At 44.0% G+C, this 21,998-nt stretch overlaps 1 protein-coding gene across 2 annotated transcripts in view; it reads left to right on the forward strand.

The window, feature by feature from the left end:
- The window catches only part of POLR3A (RNA polymerase III subunit A), a 57,166-nt gene that overhangs the window by 29,167 nt on the left and 6,001 nt on the right, over window positions 1-21,998 (forward strand). Inside the window, exons 19-28 of one of the 2 annotated variants that reach the window (XM_028729156.2) lie at window positions 1,714-1,851; window positions 2,910-3,080; window positions 4,070-4,183; window positions 4,614-4,649; window positions 10,752-10,838; window positions 11,894-11,976; window positions 15,990-16,160; window positions 17,026-17,119; window positions 17,232-17,324; window positions 20,977-21,141. In XM_028729156.2, the coding sequence (XP_028584989.1) occupies window positions 1,714-1,851; window positions 2,910-3,080; window positions 4,070-4,183; window positions 4,614-4,649; window positions 10,752-10,838; window positions 11,894-11,976; window positions 15,990-16,160; window positions 17,026-17,119; window positions 17,232-17,324; window positions 20,977-21,141 (1,152 nt within the window). The remainder of the gene's footprint in view (window positions 1-1,713; window positions 1,852-2,909; window positions 3,081-4,069; window positions 4,184-4,613; window positions 4,650-10,751; window positions 10,839-11,893; window positions 11,977-15,989; window positions 16,161-17,025; window positions 17,120-17,231; window positions 17,325-20,976; window positions 21,142-21,998) is intronic. The other variant, XM_028729157.2, reaches the window with a different exon arrangement.

Raw genomic sequence — 21,998 nt, forward strand, 5'->3', positions numbered from 1 at the left:
GGAATCGAGCAACATCTGGAGGGCCATCAGTTCTCCACCCTTGGTGTAAGGAGTAAATACAGGATGTAAATGTTGGGAATCGGTCTGTGGCGAAGGAATTCCAAGAAGTTTAGCAATCACGCTGGATCGTTGATACGGAAAGCAATTCTGTGAACAACCTGTAGGAAATATTTTGTTAAGAGTGGAGTTTTTACTATAGGATATTTTACTGTGTGCAAAAGGGCCACCCCTCCATCCTTTCTTGACCTCACTGGCACTCCTAGGAGATGAGTTCTCACATTTTCTAGAGCTGATAATTTCATCTGTTCATGCAGCACTTCTTGAAGAGGTACAGGTAATAGCTGTAAAGATAATAGCTATATTATCGTACCTGTAATACTGTATTTTTCCATGTATAAGATGTTTTTTGTTTTGTTTCTTTGCTTAAAAACAGTAAAAAATTGGAGGCCGTCTTATACACAGATGGTGAATGCACAGGGGTTTGGGCTCTGGTGTGGGTGGTTCTGGCCCGATTTTTTAATTTTGGATTAAAAAATAAAAAAGGGTAAAGGACCCCTGGACGGTTAAGTCCAGTCAAAGGCGACTACGGGGTTATGGCGCTCATCTCGTTTCAGGCCAAGGGAGCCAGGCGTTTGTCCACAGACAGCTTTCTGGGAACGGCCGCCAAGACCATATAACACCAGTCTTGAAAGACCTACACTGGCTCCCAGTACGTTTCCGAGCACAATTCAAAGTGTTGGTGCTGACCTTTAAAGCCCTAAACAGCCTCGGTCCAGTATACCTGAAGGAGCGTCTCCACCTCCATCCTTCTGCCCGGACACTGAGGTCCAGTGCCGAGGGCCTTCTGGCATTTCCCTCACTGTGAGAAGCCAAGTTACAGGGAACCAGGCAGAGGGCCTTCTCGGTAGTGGCACCCGCCCTGTGGAACGCCCTCCCACCAGATGTCAAAGAGAAAAATAACTACCAAACTTTTAGAAGACATCTGAAGGCAGCCAGCCCTGTTTAGGGAAGCTTTTAATATTGAATAGGTGATTGTATTTTAGTGTTCTATTGGAAGCCGCCCAGAGTGGCTGGGGAAACCCAGCCATTTGGGTGGGGTAAAAATAATAAATTGTTGTTGTTGTTCCGGGTCATGTGGCCAGCATGACTAAACCGCTTCTGGCGCAACGGAACACCATGATGGGAACCAGAGTGCACGGAAACACCGTTTACCTTCCCTGCTGCTGCAGCAGCATCTATTTATCTACTTTCACTGGTATGCTTTCGAAGTGCCAGGTTGGCAGAAGCTGGGATAGAGCAACAGGAGCTCACTCCATCGCAGGGATTCAAACCACCGACCTTCCGATGAGCAAGCCCAAGAGGCTCAGTGGTTTAGACCACAACGCCACCCGCATCTCCCAAAAAATAGGGGTTGCCTTATACATGGAAAAATACGGTATATGAAGTCTGAAGTCAGTGTTCTCATGGTTTGCATGTTTGTTTATTATAATTTCTATATAATTAACAAGGAGCTAAAGGTGGCATGTATGGTTGTCCAGCTCTTGCTTTATTCTCACAGCAACCCTGAGAGGCCCAACATCACCCAGGATGCTTCATAGTGTGCATCTTGGGTCTCCCTGGTCCTCCTCTGACATTATTGGCTACTGCACCTCACTGACTCTGAGTGCATTTTCTACTGCAGCACATTTCAGGTCTTTTTCTCCCCTCTTACAGCTTCCAGCAGCGAAAGGTTTTGTTGCCAACAGCTTCTATTCTGGCTTGACGCCCACTGAGTTTTTCTTCCACACCATGGCTGGTCGAGAAGGCCTGGTTGATACTGCTGTAAAAACAGCTGAAACAGGATACATGCAGGTAACTTGGGGATACTTTGCTGTGGGAGGAGACCATGTTAGTGTAGCAGAACACTCATGAGCAATTCCTATCCGTTACATGTAAAGGTTCGTTTTCCTTACCGAAGTCAAGAAAATAACTAGCATTCCTCTCCCAGTTTGTGGCCTCATTCTTCCTCAAGGTTCAATTTGGATGATGAAGAAGGAATCTTGTATCTCTAGAAATGTCTATACTACATCTCTAGAAAGATTCCTATATCTGTAGACGTATATTGTGATTGTAGGAAATTTTGTGGGTCTTCCCTTTATGTCCTATTTGTCTTTTTACCATGAGGGGCAGTCTTGCAAAAACAGCAAACATTTATTGCAAGCTGTCTATATTCACCAGTGTTAATACACATGTAACGTGTTCGTGACTAGAAAGAAAAAGACCAGACTCCTTTCATTTTATCCATTTTTTCTGTCTGGTTGCTTGGAGTCAATTCTTTCTATTTGCAGCTAACCAGCTAAGTAGTCATTTGGAAACCTGTGTGAGGTTGTTTCATATGAGAGGATTTTTGTCTCATCAGCTGAATTCTACCTAGCAAAGGAGCTCAAAACTCCAGATTATCTCCCCCCCCCCAAAAAAAAAAACCCCATGATACTTTAAAAGATGACTTGGTCTTGCCTTCATCCCTTCTACAGGCTTCAATGCTTAGAAATATGGGATGGGATGCATTTTTTTCAAATAATCTGTTTTGTTTTTTTGATAAAGAACATTTAATGAAATTTATCCAAGCCAAACTAGGCAGTAAGACCTCAAGAATTGTACCTTGAATGCCTTTAATGCAATATTAAGTGTTTGAAATGTTCCCTTAAAAGATGCAAATGGAGGGGGACTTTCAGTGTACTGGACTGCAATGGTTCCTATTTATTACACCACGGGTTATATTTCCAGATCTGTAATGACTCTCAAAATGCAGCACAGTTGCTCATCCTGCGTTTGGCAGTGCGAATTGGCCACACCACCCACATTTTAGAAGTTTTGTAAACTGCATTACTAGATAGGTCCTGAAGGAGTTGTCTCCCCTTGCTTCCCAGAGACGGCTGGTAAAATCCCTTGAAGATCTGTGCTCACAGTATGACCTGACTGTCAGGAGTTCTACCGGTGACATCATCCAGTTCATTTATGGCGGAGATGGCTTAGATCCTGCAGCTATGGAGGGAAAAGATGAACCTCTGGAGTTCAAGCGTGTCCTGGACAACATCAGAGTAAGTTTAAAACGGTATCAATAAATGTCAACATACTACTGTAGCCTTATTAGACTTTACCGATTGGTGGGCTCTGCGTTGCTCCCGGACGGGAGGAAGGAAGTCAAATGACACCAAGGGTTGGTTCAGAGAAAGAGTTCTTTATTTCCGCTCTCCGGAGCAGCAGAAAGGCACTCGCGTGGTCAGTCCACAGCAAGTCCCAAGAAATGAGAAATTTCATGCAGTATATATATCCTCCAGGCACCCTCTCCCCCTTCCCCAGGAATCCAGCCACGTCAGCTTGTACACACAGGTTGACCTCACAGATGTTCCTGCTCCGGCACCCTTAATCATAAAAGGGATTTCCTTCCTGTACTCCTGACCATAAAAGGGTTTTCCTTCCTACACTCTTATCTTGGAGCAAGAGGTCACCAACTCCAAGAACACACTCTGCCGCTGTTTCCGGACTAGGTCTGTGCATCAGAGTGTGGACAGGACGTAAGATAAGACCTAGACATGTCATCCCTACTCCACTGGAACAACCAAGGTCATTCCTTCACTACAAAGCTTGAAGGAAATCTTCCTGTTGGATTTTAGTGAATGGACCTTCCAGTCCTCGTTTCAGCGTCTACCAATTAAATATGCTACAGAATTCTTAATCTTGTATCTGTTTTCTTTCATCTGTCTTTGACCTTGGATGACTCAGTTGGTTAGAGTGTGGGGCTACTGACGCCAATGTTGCAGGTTCGATTCCCTGTGTAGGACGGCTGCATATTTCTGCATTTCAGGGGGGTTGATCCTCAGGGTCCCTTCCAGCTGTACAATTATACGATTCTAATGGAGATTGGGGGTCTTTGTAAGAATTGGGCTTTTTGCCCTAAAGGATAGGATTTGATTAAAAAGCGGGAGGGGAGTTGGGCACATCCAGTTTGAAAGCATATTAAATTGTCTGAAGGAATTAAATTGAAAAGGCCCTTGTAATGTGTCTGTGTACTACTTTGTTGTTTAAGGCAGTGTATCCAAGCCGAAGTGAGCCAGCACTTAGTAAAAATGAATTGGTATTAACGGCTGAATCCATCATGAAGAAGAACGAATTCCTTTGCTGCCAGGACAGCTTTCTACAGGTGATGTCTTTGCGTCGTTTTCTTTTTCACACGATCATTAGTCCTTTACAAACTGCTCTCCCCAGAACACAAAGCAACACGATTCAGTAATCTTACCTGTTTTCTGCTTCGATGGCACCATCTCAGTTGTTAAATAGACAGATTTTGGGTTAAAATGCAGGTGTTTGTGCTCTGCCTTCTGAGGAATTGTTTTTATTTGCCAGTTAGGAACTGATGAGGAGCCTAAATATTCACTTTTAAAGGCAGCACTTTCTTGTAAATATGAGCCAGGACTCTGTTGCTTTGATTTTCCGTGACTGGCATAATTATTGGTTTGCAGTAGCAGGGATTTGGTTCAGAAAGTGCATTAACGCTTGCTTTCCTATGAATAGTTTATTTCAATAACAGCAAAATACCTATTACTTTGTTTTTCCCCTGTTCTTTCTTGAAGGCGTTTACTGAAACAGGTTATGCAGTGTACAATGAGGTAATTGTAGCATGTGTGTGCACTATGTAGAACTTTATAGCGGCGACGCTTCTGGAATTGAAACTGTTTTGTATTACTAACCCCCAGTTCATATGTTCATTGGTGCTGGAACTTCCATCCACCACCTCCCTCTTGCCACCGTTCTTGGACAGCCCTTTGGTTCCACTGCCAACCCCTCAGTTCCCCAACCTTTGGGATTCTCCCCGCAACACAAGGATCAATAAGGCACTGGACACACACCTTCCATGAACTTTACTCCTTTCATCCATATCTAGTAATCCCTCTCCCTGAATGCTGTTCTGCTCTGCACCACCCAAGCCACTTTCCAGAGTCCCTGGGACTCCCATCTCACCCTCCAAAGTCCTGCTGTGTCAAGAAAAGTTTTTTGTGGACTACAAGAAGTAACTTCGGATTAGTCAGGAAAAGCAGGAGAGGTTCACTGAATTGCAGCTGGAGAAAGGAGAAACAGAGCCCCAATCTAAAAGATTTCAATTTGCTTACCACAAGGTCCTGACAGGATTTGGGAGTCTGACTGATGAGGCTACTTCCCTATCAATATTGATCCATCAGCTGTTTGAGTCGATTTGATTCATATTTCTATGCCGCTTTTAATTCAAGTGAATCGAAAAACAGCCTACAAACAATAGCAAACTAGAACACCACAAACACATATTTTGGAGGACCACAAAGCTCATACACTGCTTGATTGTAGGAAAAACCTCAAAGCAGTTTACAAAGAAGATAAAACAATGATATTATCACAGTAAAAGTTTACAACAGGCTTCCTCAACCTTGGCCCTCCAGATGTTTTGAGACTACAATTCCCATCATCCCTGACCACTGGTCCTGCTAGCTAGGGATCATGGGAGTTGTAGGCCAAAAACATCTGGAGGGCCGAGGTTGAGGAAGCCTGGTTTACAACAATAATGTAAAACAGACAAAGTTAAGCAACAATAGATTAAAACAAAACTCTTAAGTAACTGGGTAGGCTTGTCTCACAAAGAATGTTTTTAGCAGGCACCAAAAAGAGCACAGTGCCTGCTTGATCTCACTAGGCAGGGAGTTTCAAAGCATAGGTGTTGCCACACTAAACCATCGAGTTCTTACACTTGCAGAACAGGTATTATGGGGCGCTTACTTGTAGGTAGTGCCAATTCTGCTGATCAGAGTGGTCAAGTAGACATATGTGGGTGCTCAGGTGATCTTGGAGATAAACTGTTCCCAAGTGGTTAAGGGCTTTATATGCTAATAGTAACACCTTGAACTCTGCCCGGTAGTAAATCAGCAACCAGCGCAGATGTTCTACGTTGACAAGTCCTCATTCGTGTCAGCAATTGTACTGCAGCATTCTGCGCTGGCTCCTGGATCAAGCGCAAGTGAAGCCACACATAGAATGTGTTGCAGCAATCCAGTCTCTCCCTTCAATGCCTCTGCTGTATATAATGTTGTACAGTGGTAACTCAGGTTAAGTACTTAATTCGTTCCGGAGGTCTGTACTTAACCTGAAACTGTTCTTAACCTGAAGCACCACATTAGCTAATGGGGCCTCCTGCTGCTGCCGCCCTGCTGGAGCCCGATTTCTGTTCTCATCCTGAAGCAAAGTTCTTAACCTGAAGCACTATTTCTGGGTTAGCGGAGTCTGTAACCTGAAGTGTATGTAACCTGAAGCGTATGTAACCTGAGGTACCACTGTATTCATGTTGTTTTGTTTTTAAAATTATTCAAATAATCTGTACATGTAAGGTTCCCTGATGAATCCTCACCACATATACCTTATATTAAGGGAGCCTGCTCTTTTTATTTAGAGTTCTGCTTCCACCATTGTTTCCACACAATACCTTACTCAATTTTTAAAAAAATCCCTCGCACACTGTTGTGGGGTATATGTATGGGACAGACAGCTCAAGACTTTCATGTTTGAGAATTAAAGAGAATTCATTAATGCTTATTTACAACATAATATAATGGATTTGCTTATTGGTAGACGGCAAAGTATTATACTATCAGATATCACTACCGATTGGAGAAAATAGTACATTAACTGTAACAGTGTTAGTGTTGCTTTAAGAAGATTCCCATGAACTTGTTCTAATCCTTACATGAAACCATTAACCAATTACCTGCTTATCTCCACCTCAGTTAACTCACAAGTTTATTCAGAGGACTTCACTGGAAGTCTTCTCTCTGGTCAGGAATTTGCCAGTTGCTGGCTTGAGCCCTCCCAAAGGCTGCTGCTGGAGGTTTCTTCTCTCTTTTGGACCTCCTTAGCTTCTGCCTCCAGTGATTTCAGCTCTGGCATGAGCTTCTCACTCTTCCTCCTCCCCAACTGTTGCTGCTATTGATTTCAGGCTCTCTCTCCAGTCTTCCTCTTCCTCCTTCAGAGTCACTTCTTGACTCAGCTTCCACAACTGAACCCCCCAAAGAGTGTGACAGGGCCGGCCCGCCCATGAGGCAGGCTGAAGCAGCTTCCTTGGGCATCAGAATCCCAAGAGGTGGTGCCCACCTCGGCCACCAGTGGAGAAGCTGCTTCCTGCGAAACATCGCCGAAATCTCAGGAGATCTCGTGTGCTCCGTGAGATCTCACTGCAACCCATCGCTGCTTCACAGGTGCCACCACACAAGCCAGGTGAGGGGTGTTTCGGCAGTGGGACACCACCATCCCGTTTTGCCTCAGGTGGCAAAACGCAACAGGTCCCATCCCCCCGAGTGCTGAATCTGCTTCCACATTCCACGCCAGCTAGAACTCTCCAACCCGTGTATTCACACTGAAATTCTGAATGCTCATTGGCCTATAACTGTGGACCGTTGTTGGGAAGGAATTTTCACAAAGGGACCAATCATAAACAGACTTATTTTGGATGCTCCTGCCTGATGCATAAAGGTTGAGGTGCACTGATTAATTGAAACCTCACATTTTACATAGTTACCGCCCCTTAGCAACACTGACAGTTCTAACTGCCACTTGGCAGACTGTCAGCTGAACTCGCATATAATGTTTACCTTTCTGGCTCTAGCCAAGAGTAAATGGCTGGTGTTTCCCCCCTCTTCACGCATTTACAGTTTTCATACTTTGTGTGTGTCCCTATTATCACAGTATTCTTGCATTTAGACTGTACCTCATAAAAAATGTAGTTTCTTCACAACAGGTGATAGCAGAGGTACGGAGAAAAAAAAAGCAGACGAGAGAGTGAAACCCCAATAGAATAGCTGCAAACTATTCTCAGCAGTTGCTGAGGGAACCAAGTGGTGATGGCCTTATCGTGTCAGTCAATGGGGGGCATTTCTAAGTCTTCGCTGTTGCTAGGCTAACTTTAAAGTACATTTTCTGAAACTACAGTAGATGCAGCAGTTATACTTGCTCCTCTACTTTTTGAATATGTACCATATTTTTCGCTCTATAAGACGCACATTTTCCCCTCCAAAAATTAAGGGGAAATGTGTGTGCGTCTTATGGAGTGAATGCAGGCTCCTTGGCTTCAGTGATAGCAACGCGAAGCCTCCGAAGCGCAGTGGGAGCGCTCCCGCTGCACTCCGGAGGCTTCAGGTTCCTTTCACTGAAGCCTGGAGAGCAAGACTCTCCTGGCTTCAGCAAAAGGAACCCCAAGCCTCCGGAGCACAGCGGAAACTCCCACCGCACTCCAGAGGCTTCAGGTTGCCTTCACTGAAGCCTGGAGAGCGAGAGGGGTCGGTGCGCACCAACCCCTCTCGCTCTCCAGGCTTCAAAGATAGCCGCCTGAAGCCTCCGGAGTGCAGCCGGAGCTCCTGCTGCGCTCCGGAGGCTTCGGGTTCCTTTCGCTGAAGGGTAGGTGCCCCTTCAGCTAAGGCACAGCGCCCCTTCAGCTAAGCAGGAGGAGAACTGGAAGGGGTTCCGTTTCTCCTGCCGCTTCGCTGAAGGGACGCTGCACAGAGAGGGGGAGAATTTTTTTTTCTTGTTCTCCCCCTCTAAAACAAGGTGCATCCTATGGTTGGGTGCGTCCTATAGAGCGAAAAATACGGTAATTGAGTGAACTTATGGGTCTGACATTGAAATCTGAGGACATTCTCCATTGTAGCAGAGGTCAACGTTTTGTCCTATGGGAAACATTCCTGGTTGTTGACAAGGTATATTGAAACAATAATGAGCCTGCTTTTTTCTTCTTCGTGGAATGGCTGTCTTTTGCAAGAACTCCGAAACTTGGTTTCTACAAGTGCCTGGGGTTGCCATTGCCATTACGGGCAAAGCACAATATGCACATGCTCCCTTGAACTTGAGTATTACTTTGGCATAGCAGACACTGTAAACTCTCTTTTCGCAGCCCTCTGGATTGCAGCCTAACTGCTGAAATGTATTTTGACCCTCTTCGGATCTTGCTCTGTTGCACTGCTACTTGTCTGTTAGCTCAGAAAATAACTCGGTGCAAAAGAATGCATTTCACTGTGACTTTCACTGGCTTTGGTAGTGCCTTTTCAAAGACGATCATTTAGTATCCTGTTGACGGAAGACTTTCTGGGGTAGTCTGCCTTACAACAGGGTGGTGGTTAGATTGAAAATGCATGCAAAGTGCTTTATACACTTAATGGCGGATGGGGGAGTATATAAATGATGGAGTACATGTTTTAATGTCCATTTTGTAACACTAACCAGTCCTGTATATTAGCAGGGATCATTAATGTAATGATAAGCTGAGAGAGAACTGGCCCTTTTAAAAAAAAGAAAGACACAATTTTAAAACCCGCATTGGCTAAAAAAGCATCAGAGCTTCAGACTGGAGGTCCATGTTGTCCTGTGTCCTGCTTCCCACTGTGATTTAATCCACTGCCTCCAGGAAGCCCCCAAGCAGAGCATGAAGGCAACAGGCCAATCCTGTTACCCCTCATCAGCACTTCTTCACTGACATACCACCTCTGAGGCTGCATATAGACAGTCTTGCTAGAAGCCACTGATGCTCTTAAAATCCATGATTCCCCCCCTTCCCCTTTCAATTCTATCTTAAGCTAGCAGCCAAATGAATATTGCCTGGCCCAAATCAGGATGTTCCTGAGTTCTCGTAGTTAGTTTATTAAATTCATGCATTACTTCCCACAGTGGACAATCCTAAAGCATTTTAAAGGAGTAAAATACAGGGATGCAGTGGAAAATACACACAGTTGTATCCAAAGCAAGACTAGTGAACATTCCATCAGCTCAAGGATTTCTGCTTGCACAACGAAACGTCCACTCTCTCTTCCCCCAGCTTGTTATGGGATTCCCCTGGCTCTCTGGAGCGGGTTTGGGGAGGGTGCAAGGTTGTGGGGTGGAGGGAGACGTGTGGGGAAAGTCCCTTTGTGCAATCTGAAATCCTTGTGCCGACAGGACACAGACGTTGATTACTGCCTATAAACATGGTAACAACATAATTAGAGCAAAATATCTCGCCTTTGGTGCAACCCAAATGCCCAGGAAAACAGAAAGGTTGTTACCTGGCAGCAAAATAGCGACAAAGTTGGCACCAAGCAGGTCTCCCTGGGGAGAGCATGCAATAGACCGGGAGCTACTACAGAAAAAGCCTGTTCTTTGGACCCTTTATGTAGGTGGCAAACAGAGAAGAGCCTCAAAGGACAATCTTGGGGTTCAGTCAGGTTAGAGAAGCTCTTCCAAACACACCTTCTTATCTCTTGCTCCTTTCTGGTGTCCTCCCCCTCCGCCAGTCCCACTGAATTTTGTGCATCTGCTTTTTGCATTCTGTTAATACAGGTTCCCAGGTCTCTGTATGTTAGAGAAATATTGGCATAAGAGAAATATTCCAGAATCTCCTCCTCCTTCTTTCCCCGCCTCTCTCAGCTTTGTGAGATGTATATAAAGTCAGAAAAGTCCCCAAGATTCTAGCAGAGAGAACATCTGTAATCACTTTATTGCTCCTTGGCAGGTAGCTATTTCAACTGCTTTCCAAAAGCAATTTGAAGTGTGCAGTTGTGGCATGAAATGCATTTTTGAGTCACCTTTATGCTTTATGGCTTTTTTACTAATGCAAAATACTGCCAGATGTTTATAAGCTAAGAGTCTCCATAGCAGCCGGGCTGCAGAATATAAGGCGGAGAAGCCTTAAAACGTGCATTTTATTTTATTTTTTGCTGTTGTTGCAGGAAATTAAAAAATTCATCAAAGCTATGTCCGAGAAGATCAAGAAAACCAGGGACAAGTATGGCATTAATGACAACGGCACAACAGAGGTAACGTTGCTTGTGGGTTGTGTGCTAATTCCATACCCTTTAACAGATGAAGATAGGGGCACTATTTTGTGCATGTAAGCTTGTGTAATACACCCTTAATTCCCATACAGTGGTACCTCTGGTAACGTACTTAATTTGTTCTGGAGGTCCGTTCTTAACCTGAAACTGTTCTTAACCTGAAGCACCACTTTATCTAATGGGGCCTCCTGCTGCTGTCGCGCCGCCAGAGCACGATTTCTGTTCTCATCCTGAAGCAAAGTTCTTAACCCGAGGTACTATTCCTGGGTTAGCAGAGTCTGTAACCTGAAGCGTATGTAACCCGAGGTACCACTGTACCTGGTATCTCTGCCAGAACTGCCCATTCCCACTGTCATTTCATAATGCTGGACAAAGTGTTGCTGGACAAAGTGTTGCACAAAAACCCAACCCTTAAAGTTTAACCCCCAATGATTCTGGCTATATGTACTGAATAACAGCTGCGGCTTAAACATATTCCATAACTTATTATCTCGCTTACTGCAGGGAAGGGGGGAACAGAAGTGAATGTCACTGTTGGTTTTCCCCTCTGCGTTTTCATATTGTGCACTAAAAAGTAAAGGTAAAGGTACCCCTGCCGGTACGGGCCAGTCTTGACAGACTCTAGGGTTGTGCGCCCATCTCACTCAAGAGGCCGGGGGCCAGCGCTGTCCGGAGACACTTCCGGGTCACATGGCCAGTGTGACATCGCTGCTCTGGCGAGCCAGAGCCGCACACGGAAACACTGTTTACCTTCCCGCTAGTAAGCGGTCCCTATTTATCTACTTGCACCCGGGGGTGCTTTCGAACTGCTAGGTTGGCAGGCGCTGGGACCGAACAGCGGGAGCGCACCCTGCTGCGGGGATTCGAACCGCCGACCTTTCGATCGGCAAGCCCTAGGCGCTGAGGCTTTTACCCACAGCGCCACCCGCGTCCCGCCTAGGGGAATGCATAATACATTTGTGCACTAGGGGAATGCATAATACATGCCCTGTCTATTGAATTCAATTCCTAATTGTTCTGGCTCTTTATTGCTTCAGCCGTATGTTTTGTACCAATTGGACCGGATTACTCCAACCCAGCTGGAGAAGTTTCTCGAGACCTGTAGAGAGAAGTATATGAGGTATGGATAATTCCCCACCCCCACCCCCCCGGGTAGGAGTGAATGTCATTCAAACTGATTTAGCCAAATCTGATTATAAGTAGGTGAGAAACTGATAGAAAGTATTCTCCTGCTTCTCGGGCAGAACTTAGGAGGTCTGAAGCGGGAAGCAAGTTTTAGCCAAAGTTCAGTTTCTCGCTCAGATGTTTGTCTCAGTGTCAATGTAGCTAAAAAGAAAAGTAGTAATGGATCTGCAATTGTTACATGATTCATGCTAATATGGCAATGACCAGCTTCCCTCAGATTGATTGTAAAGTTGCCCATCTCCCCTGATACATAGTTAAATTCCTTGCATACTTACTACAGTGGTACCTCAGGTTAAGTACTTAATTCGTTCCGGAGGTCCGTACTTAACCTGAAACTGTTCTTAACCTGAAGCACCACTTTAACTAATGGGGCCTCCTGCTGCTGCCGCGCCGCCAGAGCACGATTTCTGTTCTCATCCTGAAGCAAAGTTCTTAACCTGAAGCACTATTTCTGGGTTAGCAGAGTCTGTAACCTGAAGCGTATGTAACCTGTAGCGTATGTAACCCGAGGTACCACTGTATTTCCCCAAACCTAAAAAGCATTGCAGCTTCCCAGACTAAAGGATCATCCCTTTCCTCCCCACCCCCCACCCACAATTACATTGTTCTGGGGTTTCTCCCAACCCCCAGGGCCATGGGGGGGGGGAGCAGAAGGAGGAAGCCCCATTGCAGAAGCCCTCACACATGGCTTGCACTGATGGGACTCATTAGGTCAGTGGTTCCTAAAGGGTGATGGGCGGGACAGTATGGCAAGTGTGGCAGACAGATTCAATCAGTATTATATTGTGGACATAATTCATGTTCTTGTGTAGCCACAATGATTTCTGTTTTCCGGATGTCCTGTGATCATATTGTGAAGTAGTTGTGTTCTGTATTACAAATCAAGCATTGCTGGGAGTTGTTTTGTTTCCCAATGTATTTCTTACCAATAAAAAAATTGGGCAGTTTTTTCCTCTGGAAGTGCGTCCCAGAGAAAAAAAGTTTGAGAACCACTGTGTTAGGGGAATCCACCTTCACCGCACCCACCCGCCGTAATTTTTTGTACTTATGATTTCTCCAGTAGTAAGAAGCACACGTTTTAGTCCTTGCAGTGAAACAAAATATAAATGCAAGCACCTGAGATTTCCCAGTAATACTACTACTGAAACTAAGGGTATTATATAGCAGGACATTTCCTGGATGACATTCAAATTTATTATTATTACAGTATATATTTAAACAAATGTTATTACATTGGATGCTTGAATTGGATTGAACAGTAATTATGAAACACAACAATTGCAGAGATGGTGGTCCTGCTGCCCTCTAGATCAGGCATCCCCAAACTCGGCCCTCCAGATGTTTTGGGACTACAATTCCCATCATCCCTGACCACTGGTCCTGTTAGCTAGGGATGATGGGAGTTGTAGTCCCAAACATCTGGAGGGCCGAGTTTGGGGATGCCTGCTCTAGGTGCTGCTGCAATGCAGCTCCCATAATCCCTGATCGTTGGCAGTGTTAATGGGAGTTGAAGTCCATTAACATCTGGAGGGCCTCAGTTTCCCCATCTCTGCATTGCAGTGAAACGCTATAAATAGTCTTGCCTTTGGATGCGCTGATTGCCTTCCACCAGGTGGTAGCAAACGCGGAAGGCTCCAGATTACAAAACGGAAGGAGATCTGAAATTATCCTGGGCCTCAAGTTATTCAACTATGGACGGCTGCTGCATTAACTAATAATAAATCCCACTAAGCAAACTATTAAGTTTAAGCATGTTGTGCCTATGGTTTCTCTGTCATTTAGGTTTTGTAATAGGAGGTATACTGTATAAGAATAATGCTTGTTTTAAATGTTTGTGCTAGCTTTTAGCCCATAACAACATAAAAGCAACTTCTATGAGGAACAGAAGCACTAAAACCATATTGAAAATGTATTGCAGAAGCAGCAAAGGGGCACATAAAACACTGAATTGCGAATGAATTTACTTGTGTGTAAGATCACCAAAAAACAGGACTATTGGGAGAAGCAATTTCCCTTCCCAGCCCTTCCCAGTGGATATTTTGGGGTGGGTTGATTCCACACACACACACCAATCTAAATATTCTGTCTTGGCATCAGCGGAAAGGAAGTTACCTTTGTTTCCGAACTGCCTTTATCCTGAATCTTGACATTGGTTTGGAGAAGGCTGAGGCTTTTTTTATACTGGAAGAAGACAGTACTAGTCTTGAGGCTGTTACTGCTCTGTGAGTTGATTTGCTTTATGTAGAGAAGGTCCATAATATGCCGTAGGATTGTTTCGCTGGGATTTAACTAAGGGTGACAGCTGTCCTCTGATCTTCTACTTGCTTCGTTGCATAAGCTCTCGCTAAGCATATTGCTGCTGTGACTCTGTGCATCTTGGAGCCTTAGCTTTGCCCTGCCAGATGAGGATGGTTAACAAATGGGATTTAAAATAATTGTTTGATGTTGACCTCCTTGGCTGAGATCACTTAGCCTGTGCACAAGAAAACGACAGTGCTGATAATATTCATTGGGGTATTCAGATCAGGGCTGGTCCAGTGACCTTGGTAAGGGCACCAATTGAATCTCATCTACCAAATGAACTCATGTTGATACAATAAGACACCTTTTTCATGTCATGGGGTTCATAGCCTTGATGCTTCTAGTGTTCACTGTCTCCGTGTTGTTATTTGCTGTCAAATGGCTGATATGTTTTATTATAGGGTAAAAAAACATTTTGTCTGCCTTTGAAGGCATTTCAGAATAGGGTAATTATATATAGGAGACCCTGATTGTTGCTGGAGGAGCTGAAGGATGTTCACAGATTTATCTGGGCAGCCAATTTTCAGAAGGACAGTCCACAGGGCATTACGATTTACATTGTCGAAGGCCTTTGTCAGATCAAAAAATGCCATATACAGGAGTTGGTTTTGCTCTCTGCATTTTTCTTGAAGCTGTCAAGTGGTGAAAATCATGTCCACTGTCCCCCTAGAAAGCCGAAAACCATTCTGGGATTCAGGAAGGGTAGATTTGGATATTGTTAGGAGACAGTTTGCTAAGATCCTTGGAAGAATTTTGCTGGCCGCAGCTAATAGAGAGATGCCTCAGTAGTTTCCGCAATCAGTTCTGTCACCTTTTTTAAAGAGATTGATAATTTTGGCACCCCTAAAATCTGCTGGGATCTCTTCTCTCTCCCAGATTTTTTCAATGAGCTTGTGAAGTTGTTGTGTAAATTCAGTTCCACCCACTTTGGAGACTTTGGCAGGTATCCCATCAGGTCCGCTGGCTTTGTTGTTTTCTATTTGGGTAATAGCTGTACACAACTCTCCCAGATTTGGAGATACTGCAAGCTCATCTCTAACTTGTTTTTGCGGAATTTGTGAGAGGACCTCAGCAGCTACGAGGGGGTTGTGGTTAAGGAGATGATGGTAATGTTCTTTCCAGCGCAGTGCAATAGCTTCTTTATCTTTTAGAAGTGTGGTACCGTCTACTGAGTGTAAGGGGCGTATGCCAGGAGGCTTATGAGGGAACAGTTTCAGGCAGCTGATCTTTGGACCTTGTGATTGTGAAGGATCAGGGAGAAAAACAAAATGTCTATTAAATGAACGGCTCTCCTGAACACCTGTGCTTTCACTTTCTTAAAATAGAGTGTTTGACCATTATATAATATATAGTTGAAAGTGTGTAGCCGGTGCCTGATGAATTCTCAGAATGCAAAAAAAAAGGTGACGGGAAGATTTTGAGCTGTCTATGCTCCTAGGCTACAACAAAGCTTCTTGTCTTCCACCAGAGTTTTAAAAAGTGGGTTTTATGATTTCATAGTGCCACACTGAACCTTTTGGGGTTTTTTATCCAGTACAGAGAATGGGGATCTTGGTCCTTGGAGGCCAGCTCAGCCAGGAACTCTAGAATCGACTCGTAGGTGTGAAGATTAATAAATACAAAAGTTTTCTTGGTTTTATAACCTAGGGCACAGATGGAACCTGGCTCTGCAGTGGGAGCTCTGTGCGCTCAGAGTATTGGAGAGCCTGGCACACAGATGACTCTGAAAACTTTCCATTTTGCTGGGGTTGCCTCAATGAACATCACACTAGGGGTGCCGAGAATCAAAGAGATCATCAATGCCTCCAAAGCCATCAGGTACTGAAGCCGGATTTTATTCTCATCTTGATATTTGAATGGCAGATTTAATTATAACAGGGAGGTTTCTCTCTCTCTGTCAACTTGCTAGCTGGAGTCAGAGTCTGGCCACTATAATAAACAGAAACTGACAGCAGCAGGATAACTACAACATTTGATCTATCCAGTAATTCTTGCCTATGACACAAACATTTGTCTTCTGAAAAGGAAACAAGTTGAGTAACTCAACTTCTGCTTGGGGGGGGGGATAAGCTGCAGGATGATATCCCTTGGATGGCTGCTAAATGCTCTCATTTATAGGGGTTCAATCTATTTGTTGCTCTCTTGATCCAACAAAATGTGACTTTTTTTTTTAAGGTAGAGAGTTATTTCTTAGGCCTACCTGTTGGTCAAAGCAAAAAAATAACTGAACCTAAAAAGTTACAGTGTACCTGCCATTTGCTACCTCGACCTAAGGCAGCAAGATAAAAGGGGGTCAATTTAGTAGCTGATTGCACTATAATTAGTAGACTCTTGATTAACGAAGTCAAGATACTGTGTGAACAAGGTCAAGGCTCATAAGAGGAACCTCCATTCACACAAAAGTGTTGTGCTATGTCTTCCAAGCTATGAGCAAGATTCAGTATCCTTGAAATAATTGGTTTGGGATTCTTCTTACTGAAAAGCAACAAATTTCAGTAGAGTAACTGCAGATGTGCGGTTTATGGGTTTTTTTTAGATTTTAAACGTACGGGCATCGTAAGTTGTTTCGTACAATGTTTAGTTCTCGATATATAAAATAGAATTATTAGTAATGTTCATGGTACGTAAAGGTAATAAACCAGTAAGCTTTTCACAATGATATGCTTTTGCTGCTTATCTATAGTACGCCGATTATCACAGCCCACCTTGACACGGACGATGATCCAGACTTTGCCCGTTTGGTCAAAGGAAGAATAGAGAAGACACTACTGGGAGAGGTAGACAGTGCCTTATTGTTGCTTAATATACAATATTTCCCATTATGGTTCTGCACTGCTGTGGTGCTTATTAAACAATGAGCACGGTTGAATTTCTCTTTTTGACTTTCAGATTTCGGAGTATATTGAAGAGGTTTTCCTTCCTGACGACTGTTTCATTCTCGTCAAGCTTTCATTAGAGCGGATTAGGCTGCTGAGGCTGGAAGTGAGTGTGTCCCCCTCCCACTGATAACTGTGTTCGAGGAACTGATTTGCCACAGGGGTGCCTTCAGGCAGGGCAGATACCCCAGTGAAAATTAGCGCGGCTTTTTCTGTAGTGCTTTAATTTATTCTAGTTATTGCTCTGTGGTACCTTCAATATGTTAATTGCTTCTGCAGCATGCATCTATGCACATTTTCAAAGAGAATTAATGTTCTCTGCTAGTTTCCCCCTAACCAGATTTGAAGGGAGCAGGGAGCAGATGGATCAGGCTAGCTGTCTTTCTATTTCCAGCCTGTGTCAGTTTCACACACATTTATTCATAGGAACATAGGAAGCTACCTTATAGAGACTTTGACCATTGGCCCATGTAACTCAGTAAGGTCTACATTGATTGGCAGCAGCTCTTCAGAGTTTCAGACTGGAGACATCAAAGCTGTACTTGGAGATGCTTTGGATCGAACCTGGAGCCTTTAGCAAAACACATGCTCTACCACAGATCTACAAAGCCCTAACTCTCTTCTGATCCCTTTCCATGTTAATCTGCATTTTTTTTAAAAAAGCCCATGAACAGTACAGTCATACCTTGGATCCCGAATGCCTTGCAAGTCGAAAGTTTTGGCTCCCGAACACTGCAAACCCGCAAGTGACTGTTCTGGTTTGTGAACTATTTTGGGAAGCTGAACGTCCGACGTGGCTTTCGCAGCTTCTGATTGGCTGTAGGAGCTTCCTGCAGCCAATCAGAAGCTGCACTTTGGTTTCCGAACGTTTTGGAAGTCAAACAGACTTCCAGAATGGATTCTGTTCGACTTCCAAGGTACGACTGTAGTATCTAAATTCATATTTGAATATCTACGCAGAATATGTATATATGTAGTTTATTTGTTGTTGTTTAGTCGTTTAGTCCTGTCCGACTCTTCGTGACCCCATGGACCAGAGCACACCAGGCACTCCTGTCTTCCACCACCTCCCGCAGTTTGGTCAGGCTCATGTTTGTAGCTTCGAGAACACCGTCCAACCATCTTGTCATCTGTCGTCCCTTTCTCCTTGTGCCCTCCATCTTTCCCAACATCAGGGTCTTTTCCAGGGAGTCTTCTCTTCTCATGAGGTGGCCAAAGTATTGGAGCCTCAACTTCACGATCTGCCCTTCCAGTGAGCACTCAGGGCTGATTTCCTTAAGAATGGATACGTTTGATGTAGTTTATATCAACATGCATATTTCAGGATAAAAAAAGAGAAATCTGTATGTTGGTATGCCTTTTCTTTTGAGATGAGAACTGCGTTGCAAAATTTGGGAAAATGCAAATTCCAAAGGATAATTGCACTCTGATTTGCGTGTTAGTCTGGAGGTGTGAATTAGGTCAGCTTGTTTGAAAATCCAGACTAAATGAAATTTTCCTCCATCCCTAGCTGCACCAGGATTTGTAAGCCCAGAATGCCTGTTTGTTGTTTCTTATATGCAGAAGCATCCAAATGTCATTTACACCTGTGGTCCAAAGTGGTACATCTTAACAATAATCTGAACCATGTAATTACTCTGACCATGTAAGCTGGCTCATAGAACTTGGCTTGCAGCTGCTGTGCAGACAATATTTTAAATAAATTTCTGATGAAATTCCGAGCAGGCAATTCCTGGAGTGATTTGCACTGATCTCTTTAGGGCATGTAAAAGTAATATTGTCTCAGACCCAACTAATGCATCAATTTCTGCTCTCTTGAGGGCCCCCGCAGTTCATCCACCGCTGTAATCCCTGAGCCCATATGGCCCCAAGTAATCTCTCTTCAGCAGCGTTGGGTTGCTCTTGCCACTATGCTTCTCTTGTTGGTCCAAACATGGCAACGGGCAGTGAGCAGCTGCAAATCATGGTGGTCAGGTTACGAGGCAGTGGCTAGCCAGAGATGGTCCAGTGAGTTCCATGGCAGAGCAGGGAGGGACCCGGGTGGCGCTGTGGACTTGCTGATCGGAAGGTTGGCGGTTCAAATCCCCACGACGGAGTGAGCTCCCGTTACTTAGTCCCTGCTCCTGCCAACCTAGCAGTTCGAAAGCACGTCAAACTGCAAGTAGATAAATAGGTACCGCTCCGGCGGGAAGGTAAACGGTGTTTCCGTGCACTGCTCTGGTTCGCCAGAAGTGGCTTAGTCATGCCGGCCACATGACCCAGAAGCTGTACGCCGGCTCCCTCGGCCAATAAAGCGAGATGAGCGCCGCAACCCCAGAGTCAGCCACAACTGGACCTAATGGTCAGGGGTCCCTTTACCTTTACCTCCTCTATTTGCATCTACCGTCCCAAATGCAATTGCCACTCATTGCTTCAGAGGGACAGGCTTGTCTTGGACTTGGACTCAAGTGGGAATGGACCTCTTGGTCATTGAAAGCAATGTGGGCAAGTTCCTCCTCAACAGTGCCTAGGCAGGCTACCCAAAGACATCCTCCACCTTACCACTGGTGGTAGGCCTGAGAGCCCCACCATCTCCACCATGGCCTGCAACCTGAGGACACCAACCAGCACAGCATCTGGCTGAGCAGGCTTAACAATAGGCATGATTCGCATGTGTGTATTTTAATGAACTGAACAGAGTAAAAGGTTATGAGTCATGGGGCTGCAGAGATTGTGTGAGTGAACTTAGTGCTTAGCTTGTATTTTAATTGCTATTTTGTTAATGTTTTTAATATTGTTTTATAGATTCTAAATGCTGCGTTGATTTGTTAATCATATGACTTGCCATAATTGTGAGGTTTAGCTTATTTTTTTAGTTGCTGTTTTGTTTAGTTTTTTTATAGATTGCAACTGTTTTATTGATAATTTGTTAATTATTTTATATGATGTATGCTGTATTCACAATGTGCTATTATGTTTTATTATGTTATGGTTATTTATTGGTTGTAAGCCGCTTTGAGATTCATTTGAATGAAAAGTGGCCTAGAAATACAATCAATCAAATCAATCACCAGGGTTAGCCAGATGAAATTAGAGAGTCCTGACCTCCTGTTAATTTCCCTGTTTGAGGCTGAAGCTATACATGGCACAGAATGAGTTGGGAAAGTCCTGCAGTGGTAAACCAGCCTCTACCTCTTCGGCTGCAGATACCACTTTCATGTGAGCGAGTAGTCAAAAGACCTCTCTTACAATACACTAGCATATAAGGAAGAAAGGTTTGGAGCAGTCCTCTCTCAGTTCAGTACATCCTTTTTATCTGTACGAGGTCAATTTAAATGGCACTCTGCACAACCAGTTGCAGTCTGAAGTTGCACATCTGTGCAATATGTAGAATGACTGTAATTCATGCACCCAACTTGAGGAGCATGGGGGGGGGGGCGTACCTGGGAGTCATTACTTCCAACATTACATTGAAAATGTAAGAAGAGGATGTATGGGTCAGTTGTGCCGCCCAAAGCCTCCCTCATTAGCATGAGGCTGAAATGGACATTCCCCTCAACTGTCACACATTTCAGAACTGAATATTTTGGGGGCTCCTGGGCAGTAGCGAACATCGCCTGGCCAAATAGAATAGCATCTTGCGAATGCCGTCAAATAATCGCTTGCAGAGCTTTTGCCAGACTAGTGTTTTGGACACTGTGTAACAAATTGCATGCCCGCGGAACTGCGGCCAGTGTCGAAATAATTATGCAAATAACAAAGTGACATTTGTGACACAGGTTAATGCGGAGACTGTGCGGTATTCTATTTGTGTCTCGAAGCTGAGAGTGAAGCCTGGGGATGTAGCTGTTCATGGTGAGGCCGTTGTCTGCGTTACTCCCCGAGAGAACAGCAAGAGTTCAATGTACTATGTCTTGCAGTCTCTGAAAGAAGAGCTACCAAAAGTAAGGACTTTCTACCTTCTGTGTGTGATGCTCGACAACAAATGCATGTGCTCAGATCACAGCATTCAAAGGATTTCACTGCATTAGTGTGAGAATTCTTGAAAACCTCTGCTAAGAATACCCCCGTTTCATTTCTTACTTTTTTCATCTTTCCCCCGAAGAAGCTTTTGTAATTTGAAAACATATTGAGCATCTTGTTCCTTTATAAATTTGTGCATATTTAACAGAAGCGGATCTGGGTATTGCCCTCTTGCTGTTAGATGAGCCTATTTTACATCATGATATATATTTTGCTTGTGTTTGTATGTATATGTAGAGAGATCAGATTTTATTACAGTACATACCATTTTTCAGCCCAAAGGCTCCCTAAGCCATGACCTGCATTATAATAATAATATAATATAATATAATATAATATAATATAATATAATATAATATAATATAATATAATATAATATAATATAATATAATATAATTAATATAATATAATATATATACACATACAGTAAAGTACAATAAAATGCCTTCAGTCATTCAAAAAATAATACTGGGGATCACAGTGTAATTCTTTGGCGATCACTCATGGCTGAGTAAGATTGTCTTCCATGAACACGGTCTTAACAGTGAGTCCGTAAGTTACTGTAGCGGTCAGTTCTGGATCCACACAGCCTTTCATAGTGGGGACATAGGTTTCTGGGCGGGAGTAGATCACGGTGAGGATTTGCCAAACGTGCCTTCCTCTTAGCTCGTTTCTCCCTTTCAGTATAATAAATTAGGTGCTAAACCTTCAGGGTGCCGTGTTAGTTTTACTGAAGCTCTTTGGGAAGTTCCTCTTACGGATAACTTCGCAAATTTGC

The sequence above is a fragment of the Podarcis muralis genome, chromosome 6, assembly GCF_964188315.1.
Source record: "Podarcis muralis chromosome 6, rPodMur119.hap1.1, whole genome shotgun sequence".
In the NCBI taxonomy this organism is placed as follows: Eukaryota; Metazoa; Chordata; class Lepidosauria; order Squamata; family Lacertidae; genus Podarcis; species Podarcis muralis.